The following is a 12,730-nucleotide window of genomic DNA, read 5'->3' as shown; positions in this document are numbered from 1 at the left end:
TCAAATCCAAGTAAAGAAATTTGCGGTAGATCTTGAAGGCACCAGGGAACCATCAGGAGTTTTGACTTAAGAGAAATGGTGTGATTTGATTTAGGTTTTAGAAAGACATCTCTGGCCATCTTATAGAATGTAGTGATTACAAGGTCATTAGGTTGCAGGTCATTAGGAAAACTCCACAGGAGAGAAGCTGAGAGTGTGAATGCAGAGGGAAATAGCAGACTAGGACAGACTAGAGAGCAATTTAGGAGGGATAATGAACAGGGCTTGATGACTGCAGACTTGCAGGTCCATCCAAACAAGCAACAGGGACTGATTAAATGAGGTTAAAGTTAAGACTCAGACTAGAGCTCTCAAAAGCAGCCACAGTCCACTTAGTTATCATCACTGAGTAACTCACCAGAAATAAGACCATCCAGTAGTATTCAGAGATGTCTAAAATTTACCAGGGCTTTTTTGGAGCCAGAATAAAACCAGGAGAACACTTCTAATAAGAATGTATAAATAGGGATTGCCTACTTCCATTTCCTAGAGTCAGATTCAAGTAAGTAGTAGTACAACATAGCTGTATAGCCTGGCATGCCTTCAGAAAGAATAGCTCAAAAAGAATTTGTCTTTTTAATGGGTTCCTTCTATATAACTGTAACAGCTGGGAAGTGACCAAATTGGGAAGAAATCTTCAACTCAAAAGCAGAGCCTTAAATCAGAAAATGTATCACTTTTTCAACTGAGTTTGGCTAAATGTTTAAGGTTTTGAAATATAGTTTTGTTAAGAAGTCAGTCCAGGGCCTCCCTGGTGGTGCAGTGGTTGAGAGTCCGCCTGCAGATGCAGGGGACACGGGTTCGTGCCCCGGTCCGGCAAGATCCCACATGCCACGGAGTGGCTGGGCCCGTGAGCCATGGCTGCTGAGCCTGCGCGTCCGGAGCCTGTGCTCCTCAACGGGAGAGGCCACAACAGTGAGAGGCCCGCGTACCGCAAAAAAAAAAAAGAAGAAGAAGAAGCCAGTCCAATCCCATCCCATTCTTAAATTCACCCTTTTCTGGAAATGGGGGCGGGGGGGGGAATGAAAGATATAGATATGACAGAATAGCATCTATTATATACAAAGTGGTTTTTCTTCAGCAAACACTTTAAAAGCGTTCATCCAAGGTGATAAATTTGACTTGTAACAGCACAGGGATAAATAAGAGGCAAGCTGTGATAGATTATTTTTTAGGATTATTTTTCCCTATCCATGAGCCTGTAATTTGAAAAACATTTAAACAAGTCAATCATCAAGAATGGGAGACTTTTAAACATATAAAAAGAAGTAGACATTTAATCTGGGATGCATTTATACATCTGCAATCTATCAATGAATCTCTTTGAATCTGTAATGTGGTCCGTCAAAATGGCTACATTTGGTGGCAATTGTGGATACGGACCCACTACTTGAAGAAAGCGGCTTCAGCAGGGTGCTTTGTTGCCATTACACGAAACAGTCACCTCCCAGGTTTTAGGGTCTGAAGAAATTAAGAGTTTCTATCTGTGGATGAGAACATTACATTTCTACCTACAATCCCAGACTGACAAGTTACTAAGAAATATGGAAACGGACCTTTTTGAGCAAGAGGTTTCAAAAAATCCATGAATCAACAGTGACTTTTAGAAAAGCACACATCTAAAACAGACTTAAAAGATGATCTTCTTTAAAGGCAGCCCCAAGACTTTCCACTTGGGTTTCTCTGTACCACTCTTGCTAACTTACTAACTTCTATGGCTTCACAACAAAAAAAACAAGAAATTGCAGAAATGTGATTACATTGTGGCATCACTCCCCAAAGGTCCTAGTTTTCAAAGAGATATCCCCAATTTCTGGCCTTGCCGTTGTTCTACAAGCTATTGAAACAACCTGAACATGTATTACCTTTGTAGCCTAGTAGACAGTAAGGTCTTTCAAGGGGGAAATGAAATCTACATCTTCCTTCATCTTTACCTGGTATGGTATCCAGCTCATACTCTGCAGAAACTACACTTATTAATCTCTCACGCAATTAATGCACAAAATCGTATCTAGTCTCCAACACAGTTTCTGCCACCAAAAACAGACATGAGGGGGGAAAAAACCCAGAAAGTTTAGCCACTTATAAGTTAGTCTTTTTTTTTTTTTTGCGGTACGTGGGCCTCTCACTGTTGCGGGCTCTCCTGCTGCGGAGCACAGGCTCCGGACGTGAAGGCTCAGCAGCTATGGCTCACGGGCGCAGCCACTCCGTGGCATGTGGGATCTTCCCGGACCGGGGCAAGAACCCGTGTCCCCTGCATCTGCAGGCGGACTCTCAACCACTGCGCCACCAGGGAAGCCCTAAGTTAGTCTTTTTAGGGCTGGGTTGTGGAGCCATTTTAAATGGTGACCCATTTGAACCTTATATAAGTAAATCCTTTGGATAATATTCAAATGAAATGACAAATTCTGTTCCATGTCATACGGTGTCATGAAAAGTTTCCAGGACCAAACTTGACTTCACCATTTAAAGTGGATCAAATCTGAACGGACTGCATGAGTAGGCTGGAAGCATGACAGCACCTACTTTGGAGAAGAATGGGGAAAAAAAAGAAAGCTCAAAAGTTTCCAAGAGGAACAGGATACACCCAGGTCCAATTCCATTCTTTGTGAGCTTGGTGAACGCATGGCCCAAAAACCCACAAACCCAAATTTTCAATTCCAACTTGAAGATTCTATGGCTTAGACAAGTCACTATAGAAAGACTGGTGGAACCTTTGTGGAATCAATGTCACACTTTATACAGACCAGGTACACCGCTGCTTATGTTTCTCTGCCTAACAATAATGGGAAAATCAAATTTTATCATTTGTTTTCCATTTTGTGTAAATATTGTACATGTACGTCATATTACACAATGTTGGTGCAATGAAGCTTCCTTTCACAGTAACAAAAAAATGTAGGAGCTGTGGATTATATCTATAATTTTCCTATTAGATAGTATTCTTTCAATGCATCAGGACATGAACAAGTTTTGAATAGAAATGTTTAGTCTCTGGATTATCAAGATTTTGAAGAAAGTAACTTGCAAGTTTCCATACACAGCTGCTCACTAAAAGAAGGAGGCAATCACCAACACGCAAGTAGGAAGCCTTGATTAAATATTATCTCCGTTGTCTTTCAAATCAGAATCTTTCAATCCACTTACATAGGTTACACTGTGAATAACTGAGTTTAAATGTTTTTTTAGAGCATACCTGAAGCATGAACAAATGAAAACTCCATATTTAAGCAATTACATGCAACTCAGAAATGCCGATTTCCATCACAATTAGCCTAAGTTATGCAACATATTTTTGTTCCTTTTTAGTATATAGGTGATGCATGTTTTTCCACTTTGCTTAACTGCCTATAGTGAAATTTTAAAAATCACACGGACCATATATAACTATAAAAGAAAGGGTACCTTTTTATTTTTCCCAATGTACCATGTTTCTACATTGCTTATAGAGCTTATACAAGAAACACTGTTGGTTTCTATATAAAGATTTCCATAAAATTTTATAGTTTCTATAAATGCATGAAGACTGTTGGTTTCATTATAACCTCTGTTTCAGTGCCAGTGGAAAGAAAAATTACCTGCAGCTCTAAACAGTGATCTACATGTACAGGGACGGGTGGGTATGTTCAGACCTCTAGTTAAAGAGCTCTAAGACACTTGCTATAGTTCATCAAAATATAGATGAGCACAGTGGAGAAGCAACTTCTAGCACACTAAACTCTAATCGCCACTCTTAGAACAAACAGGCTATAAAAAGTGCAATTGTGAGAACAAATTATTAATTCTTAATGTTTTAGTACAAGAAGTAAATCATATTATAACTAATGCATTTTTAAATGGTAGGTGTAATGCCTATTGTACTTGACACATTACAAGGCTATTTATGGAAATCTCTGTGATATGTTATTATACCTTTATTCTAAATTATCCCATACTACGTGTTATAATTACTAAAGGCTCTTTTTTAATCTGAAAAATCATATGTTTTGAAGCCAAAGATGGGGTTTTGATGAGTGGTGACCATAATTTGCTAACACGTTAATTTATCCTTTTCTCCTTTAATTCAATTAATATTCATTAAAACTGCACTAATCACAATGAATAAAGTTTTACCATTTATTTCCATAATTATGAATGAATACAGTAAACATAATAGAATAATTATAAATCCATTTAATTAATTACAAGGCTGTTTCCAGCAGGGAAAGATATTCATGTTTTGTTTTCTTATTTTTAATGCTAGATTGACATGTTGGTATCTTTGAGAAACCATTTCTAGAAATGAAAGAAACACATTATTGTGATCCTGTTCTTCTTTAACAAAAATTTTCTATTAAACAGGCTTTATTAAGAGCCACATTATCTAAACTTGTAGTAAGAGAATGAAAAGAATCTGGTTTAAGCTACCAAACTCAAAGTAACTTGAAAATTGTGTCTGTAATTTAGTAATCTCAACCTTAAAATAATGATTTAGACTAATTTGGATTACGCTTATGAGAGATACAATTTTTTAAATTTCACAAGTAAGCTGTTAGAGGTTTTTTTTTTTTAATGCAGGATCCTTTCCAAGTCAGGATCCTACCAATGTTAATGTTTTAGTATTTAAACTAGGTAAACATTAAACAAAAGCAGATGAATAAATAATATGAACTATGAAAAGACCTTGCTTTTGCCTTTGTTGTTGTTTGTTTTTGTCTTTTATAAAACAGAGGCATTTGCATATCTTTCAGGAATTAACAAAGCCTGTACTTTCAGGTTTTAAGATAGCAGGCCTACCAGATTTTAAATGAAATATTGAGTGCTACAGTGATTTAATGGTTTTAAACCATAGATGTCATCGCAGTCTGAGGGTGTCACAGACAACTTAAGGAAGAAAAAAACAAATGGGGCACAGAGAAATCACTTTGTCAGTAATTACAATCAAGAGTCCGAAAATGTGGCTCAGGCTGCTCATTACTTCTTCCTTCTGTATCAAGACCCTTATTTACATTTCAGATTACATTTTTTATGAAACAGTAAGATCTATCAGAGCTGAGAGGACTGAAATAATGAGGGAAAAACATTTTAATAAAATGTGTTGGGTCTGCATTACTTCCGTGTCAAAAAGAAAGGCTACTTCTGTAGTGATGGATCATTTATTCTGCTTCTAAACGAGAAGCAAAAAGATGAAACTGATGAACTTTTACTGCCCATTTGTCTTTAGCAGACAATTAAGACAGAGAAGATCAAAATGGATTATCATACCACACAGACAACTGGCCCAACAGTAATACATCTCTGGGACCACAGATTTGTAACTCTCTTTTATCCCTCCCCTTTCTTCTTACTTCTTTTTCCACTCTAAAGGCAGTGCTAGCTTTGTGGCTCAAGGAGAGCCAAAAGGCTGGTCATCATTATTCAGTCACAGATGTCAATCTAACCTCCCTTTTTTCTCAGTTTCTAAAGCAGTGAGCCACAATAATTTGTGACAGATTCTTTTACTGTAAGGTACAAAGAACACACAGAATAAAACATCTAGCAGCAGCAAGCGTCTCTGATCAAGTGTGCTGGTACATGGGAAATACACTATATGTAAAAACAAGCACTAGTAGATTAAGCGAATGGGGAGAAAAACTGGGGAGGCGTGGGGGTTGTGTGTGTGTGTGTAGTAATAAGTGCTATATTTTGTGGTGAATTATCTCAAATATTCCTTATGGATTGCATCATAAATATTTTAATACTAGAAATGTTGTCTAGATTAAGTACACATTCAGCATTTAAAGCTTGTATGTAATAGAAATATTTCTAAGAATTCCTTTATAATAGCACACCAAAGGGAAAGATAATTTGTCATAATCCAACAAATGCTAAAAAGAAAACACATAAGATCAGAATCCAAATTATAAAAAGGTAAGTAAGAAATATGCAGGTCTCATTTCCTTTGCTAATAGATCAACTCTCAAATTTCTTGGCATTTTGAGGTAACTTCTCCAAACAAAGTAGAGCTTTCATTCATCCTTCATTCTTGAGTTATATGTGGTAAAGAAGGGAAACCATGTGTCAAGTTGGAAGAGATGCTAAATAAGGCAGTGATGCGCATACCCTCATAAGTCTACATCCAGCCTATGAGCATCATCCTCCAAATTTCAAAACTAAGTCACTGATCCAGACAAAGAAAACAAATGCTTATCCTAAGAGCACTTTAAAATAGCTAAAAGTTATTTTTTAGATTCTTGCTATAATTGAATTCCAACTTCAGTATATAAAATACTTGTAAGATCATCCATTAACTAAAGTAAAGAGGACTAAGTTCACAACACAACAATACTTAATCAGTAAACTGGGCTCTATATGCAGTGACAAAATTGATGATAATCTATATTTCTATTTCTATCTCATATTTCATGTGTTTGTATGTGGAGTACCTATATATATACATACTCTACCCAAACATAAACACATATATATACTCAAAGAACTAAACATGAAAAAATAAACACCAAATTGTCACAGTAGTTATCTCTGAGTAGTAAAACTTCGATGACTTGTATTTTCTTTCTTTTCATTCTTTCTTTTATTTCTGCTTTATTTTTATTTCCTAAATTGCTTTTTGCTCATGAACATATTACCATACAATTTTTTAAAAGTTACACCAAAAAAAAAAAAAAAAAAGGTCATGGTGCTCACAAATTTTCAGATATAGCAAGAAACTATGTTTAAAGGAATAAACCCAGATGTTGACTATGTTATTTTAAGTTTTCTCCTATATAATTTTTTCTCATTGGGTAATTCAGATCATGGGACCACAAAGGTTATCTACCTAGACAACAACATTTTAAAAGAATGATTTTCTTAAGAGCTATGGCCTCAAGTCTATTCTAAGTAATACTTTAAGATCTTCCACCCTTTAAACATTGTCTAAAGAAAAAAACCATAATAAAAAGGTCCTATAATCTTTGGATTATATAAATTAAATCCAAAGGGCTCAATCCCATACCAATTTAGGGTAAGATAAGAATCTAACTCTCCGGGCTTCCCTGGTGGCGCAGTGGTTGAGAGTCCGCCTGACGATGCAGGGGACACGGGTTCGTGCCCCAGTCCGGGAAGATCCCACATGCCGCGGAGCGGCTGGGCCCGTGAGCCATGGCCGCTGAGCCTGCGCGTCCGGAGCCTGTGCTCCACAACGGGAGAGGCCACAGCAATGAGAGGCCCGTGTACCGCAAAAAAAAAAAAAAAAAAAAAAAAAGAATCTAACTCTCCTGTTGGAAGATGAGGCAAGGGGTAGAGTGAGAAATTTACTATTTTTGTTAAATCTCATTTTGAAGTCTTGAGATCACACGCAAAGCAATCCATACCAGTTTTCTTGGGCTCTTGTATACTAAAATCTCATGACAAAGCATCTCATTATCCTGATTATCCACTTATATTCCTAAAGATGTATCAGATGCCTTGCCCTCTATACAGCAAGCCATATTGCAAAGGTGTGACTACTACTGTACTGGATATTTATATTCCGTTGTACTTATCCTCATTCAAGGACATTCTTTTAATACACAAAATTAAATGAATGTACTTCAGAAAAATGTTTTGATTATGTACAATATCCCACATGTGAAAGGCTTTATAAAGTTGTTTTATTGTATAATCAAGAATGCTTTTATTTCAAAACTGCTTTAAAAAGCATACCAAATTGCATGTTTGAACTAAAAATGTAAGGTTCCCCAAAAAGCTACAAAACATTACTAATATTTCTCAAGATAGAAACTGGAATCCAGAAGGTATAACCTGGATCTAATTATAAAGAGTAGAGTGGCTTTGGAACTTCAGCAGTATTTTGTGAGTAAAATAGTTCCTTCCACTCCATTCATTCCATGCTTGCAGAATGCAGGAAATTCAAGATGGCAAGACCAATTGGCCAAACAACTTTCACTACCATCATTAGAACCACCCTCACCCTAAAGACCATTCCTGCATGTGCATCTTCTCCTTCAAGGACTACCATAACACAGTTTCATAATCTATTTCCAATTCCAGGAGATGTTATAAACTTCCATCCTTATCTTTTTGTTACGCTGGTTCTTGCCTGCTTAAATAGCATAAAAAAAAAAAAGTTCACAGGCAATCCAAAAAGGATTTGCTAATGAACTGCAGACTGTAGCAAAATAAAAAGTAAAATTTGTGATAGGTTTTCTTCCTTACTTTCTGTGCATTTTTCCCCTGAAGGTAACACCCCAAATCTAGCACCAATATTTTCGATCCTACTTCAATATGTTTTACTTTTTGTCTTGGGTTCCTAATTACTGTTTCTCTTCCGTTCTAAACATTCATTTATCTCTTTCAGTAAAAAGAACAGTAATAATATGTTGAACAACTCTGAAATAAATTTTGTCATGTAAAAAATTAATTACGCATTCCGAACCTGGTCACTGTAGTCCTCCGGGAATTGCCTCTGCACCTCAGGATCTGTAAATAATTGACAGATAATATTAATTGGCTTTGGATTAGTGAGCAAGCAGAGGATCACACATTAATATTTGATCAGAAGATGATAGCAGCCCTGGCAGGGGATCCAAGGGGGGCAGCTGAGGCTGCTATGTTGATGAGCACAAGGAAGGACTCGGCAAGGCACTCCCATTACCCTCCTCCAGAAATATAAAAAAGAAAAATTTTAAAGACCTGATACTACTGTTAACTTTAGACTATTACCTAATGCAAAAAATTTTGCCAGCTGCAAATTGCCCTCGATATATTTTTCCAGAGAAAGTCGATCTGAAACCTGCTTGACTTTTCTTATCAGAGGCCTCCTTTTCTTAGTTACAGATTTGGGCTTGATAAACCACCTTAAAGGCCAGTTTCAGATCTTGTGTGTGTTTGGGCAGGGTGGGGGGTGGGGTGGGGTGGGGGAGAGGGCAGGGTGGAGGGAAGGATCAGATAAGAATTCTTTCAAGGAACAAATGCAAAACTCCCTGCTTTTAAAAATAAAATATATCCTTCTCAAAATACTTATGGTCTCTTGAAAATAGATGTTTTCTTCAAAAGAAAACAATACACTTTTAGCTTGTCAGAGTTAACAAAATATCATGATATGAGATATTATGTTCTAACATAATTAGACTTGCTCAGAAACTATAATAATACATAGGTGAAGATATCTTTCATGGCCATCTGTTTAAAATGGAATTAGGAAAGGGGTCACTTGATTCTTCAATCATAATTGCAAGATAATCCAATGCCATCGTCTGTAAGTCAATACAGAAGTGTACTAATTAAAAGCTATTAGCACTCCATTTGCTATTGATTAGGAAAACATTCAATCTTTTCTAATAAGAGAGAGATCTGGTTCCTCAGAGACACATTAAGAAGAGTGATCAGAATAATATCTATTTGGGAAATCATGTATCAATGCAAAAGGCTGTGGAAAAGCACAATATTTGAAGGTCCCCAACCACAGTGATCACAATATATACTACTCAGCTTTCATATCTTTTAAAATACCAGTTTACTTCTCCATGAAAGTGAATCTATGTAAAAGTTAAAGCCCTCCATGCCACAAGATAAAAATGCGGTTAATTGTTGTGCAATTAAAGAATCAAAAAGGGAGAAAATAGTGGGCCTATTCACAAACTACATTTAAGTCTTAGAAATACCAGTTTTCAAGTCATTGAAGTCAATGGATATTATTTTTCAAAACTCAAGACTAATAACAAAAGTAGGAATATTCAAAAGGTCACACCAAATGAAGAGCTTCCCAAAATGGGTGGTGCAGAAAAGTTGAAACTATCTGTAGCTTACTTCAGCTCTTGAAGTGTCTTCTGGTTGACTTTCTTTACCCTCATCTTCAAATACTAGGAAGAGACCAATGACACGTCTAGACTGGGACTAGTAGAATTCTGGCGTAATCCGCCCTGCAGTACCTTGCAGGGTTGCCCTGGTAAGTCAGAGGAAGTAGCTGTTGCTTCTCTCTGGCCTAAAGGGCTGAAACCACACAAAGACTTGGCCCTCTTGTGACAGGAGGCCAGAGGGCGCTAATGGTGTGGCATGAAAAGCACTAGGTCTAGGCGGGTGAAGTGGGGGCGGGCCAGCAGGATGCAAAGAGACAGCTACGAGCCCAGCAAGCCCTTAAAAGTGTACTGTGGGGTTGGGGTAGAGGATCCAAAAAGAGGGCAGTGGCTGTGGTTCCTAACACATACGTAAATGACTTTGTCCAGCAAAATAACTGGTATTTTAGGATTTAAAATTTGGTACTGAGACCTGCCCCCACCCCCCACAAAAATGCAGCCCTAGGTCCCTGAGGGACACAGTAAAACAGAGGCTGGAAAAGCCGCAAATTTTTTTTTTTTTTCTTCCAGTTGTCATGTGGTTAACAATTACTCTTTACCCAGAAAACTTCACACAGAAATGACTCACATATAAATCTTTAATATCAGGTCCTCTTTCCTGCAATAGTTTGCTTCTTGGGAACCACAAAATACCAATGGAAATAAAGAGGGAATAAAACCAAAGACTATTTTTTATCACCATTTTCTGAGGGGATGAATATCAGAAACCAAAATTCGTGGTATATTCTCCAATTTAAAAAAATGTTTCTTGCTTGTAAGTGGGAAAGGGAGGGTCTTTAAATCTCTTTAACGAACTAAACCAACTGTTAACAAGAAACTAATAAATAATTAACTTGTCATTTAAAAAATGTATTTTATTCATATATACAACATAGAATTGAAAAAAGAGTAGGAAAATAGGTGAAAAGAAAAATCAACTTGTTTTAATACACTGAGGGTAAAGATGACCATGGAACCCCAAGGTGGGGGTCATTCAAACCATATCATCCTAAACACTGCCTCAGTGGTAGGCAACATCAACTAAACACCTTCATCAACTAAATCCCTTCAACTGCCCTAAGACTACCCCTAGAGTGAGATTCCCAGATTGTAACAAAATCATGTTCCAAGATAGTACATGGATTATTATTTACTATGATTCAAGCATAAAGCTTTTGATTCCCTTTCTTTAAGGCCCTGAGATTTACAAAAGCAAACTTCATGGGTCTTTAACACTCTCAAAAGCAACATCAAAAAACAAAAAAGGCAATGCTTTTTAAAACCAAAGCCCAACCTATATAAAGTTCCACTCAATTAGCTCAAAGATCCAGTCTGATAGTTAACAAAACTATGAAAGCCATTTTGTAAAAATTAACACAAAAACTAAAAATAATTTGTATGAATTTTCTTAAAATGTCTATTTTGCACAGGAGGTTGAAATCATGTTTCACACTGAGTCGATCATAATGCCATAATGTCACCAAAATATCGACATTGGAAACATCTGAGTTAAAAAGGTCCAAATACAATCTGCTTTTCTCAAGCAACACAACACCCGCCTTACTAACAGTTTCAGCATGGCACATGTACAAAACCTAGCACCCTGCAGTTCAGCAAACCGCCTTTAAATTTTCTGTCTGGCAGCAATCCACTTTCGTGTCTGTATGTTTTTACAAGTACTCTATGTATTTCATTGCATCAGCTGCATTTCTTTGAGTTTTAAATGGTCTGGTAACATTTTATGAAATGTTCTATATCTTTATATGGAAAATAACATACACTGGAAAACTGTGCATCGATCTAATATTTATATATCTATTTCTTTACCCACTATCCAATACTATAATTGCTAATGCTCCAAAACTTCTTCTCACATTCATACCCTCACTGCCAAATACAGTGTCACCAAACAGCTAACTTTCAACACAAAAATCTGCAGATGAGAGTACTACCATGGAAAAAAGTAACATAACAATTTGTTTAGGCAATTGGCAGTAAGAATAGAGTTATCAGCATATGTCAAGCTTTCTCTCTAAGAACTGTCCCGCTGACAGAAAATTAAGAACATATAGTAATGCATTACCATTCTTTCTCAGCAACTTTCTCCAGGTTCAAGTAATAGATTCTTACAAAATTAAAAATCAACTTCATCATCTCCCAGGAAAATACAATCTTTGTTGAAAAGTATTTAAAACATCTTGCTAGCAAGATGTACGGTATAGAAAAGTCCACACATGACTTAACCACATAAGGCTAAGAGAGACAGCTGGCTCTAGAACAAGGTTTCGCATTATGTCAATCTGACCAGCCAGTACCTTCTCCCGGCACCGCAACCATGCAAGAGGCTGACCCCACACAGACACGTGTGCACCACTTCCACTGGAGGTCACAAAAGCATTTCCATACTTAAAACAGACATTTCACAGTCCAGGACTCACAACAGCACAGTCTCATTCAGGCGCAGAACATGACCATGCTTAAAAGCCTGTGTCTTCACAACAAAAAAAACAAAAACAAAAAACAAACCAAAAAAAAACTTATCTCAGAACAAACACCTTACTTTTTTTTTTAAAGAAAAGCTAATTTTCTTCAATCTCAATAGTCCATGTTTTCTAGTCTTTTACTATAACATACTTTTAAATCTTTAAGATATACCAGATTGCCACAGGATGTTTAATTAATAGAATAAGAGTTTGGGCAAGACTTGCTGGAAAGGCACTATAAATTATTTTACGCAGGACCTAAAAAACCTTGAGTTCTGCCTTAGGCTTAAAGTTTCTAGAAAACGTGGTAGACAGATCTTTTACAACAGAAATGCAAAATAATTCATAAAAGTACCGTGCTTATGTATGAGGACTCATTTGTAGATTGGTAACTAATAAGCGTACACACAC

At 36.7% G+C, this 12,730-nt stretch overlaps 1 protein-coding gene across 4 annotated transcripts in view; it reads right to left on the bottom strand.

Annotated features, from left to right (window-relative positions):
* The window catches only part of DENND1A (DENN domain containing 1A), a 543,444-nt gene that overhangs the window by 389,902 nt on the left and 140,812 nt on the right, over positions 1–12,730 (bottom strand). For all 4 annotated transcript variants that reach the window (XM_060100633.1, XM_060100635.1, XM_060100634.1 and 1 more), the window contains exon 3: positions 8,438–8,481. In XM_060100633.1, coding sequence (XP_059956616.1) covers positions 8,438–8,481 — 44 coding nt within the window. The remainder of the gene's footprint in view (positions 1–8,437; positions 8,482–12,730) is intronic.

The sequence above is a fragment of the Mesoplodon densirostris genome, chromosome 6 (assembly GCF_025265405.1).
Source record: "Mesoplodon densirostris isolate mMesDen1 chromosome 6, mMesDen1 primary haplotype, whole genome shotgun sequence".
Classification (NCBI taxonomy): Eukaryota; Metazoa; Chordata; class Mammalia; order Artiodactyla; family Ziphiidae; genus Mesoplodon; species Mesoplodon densirostris.
The sequence above is the reverse complement of the archived record's forward strand: the minus strand, read 5'-3'. Positions and strand labels throughout refer to the sequence as shown.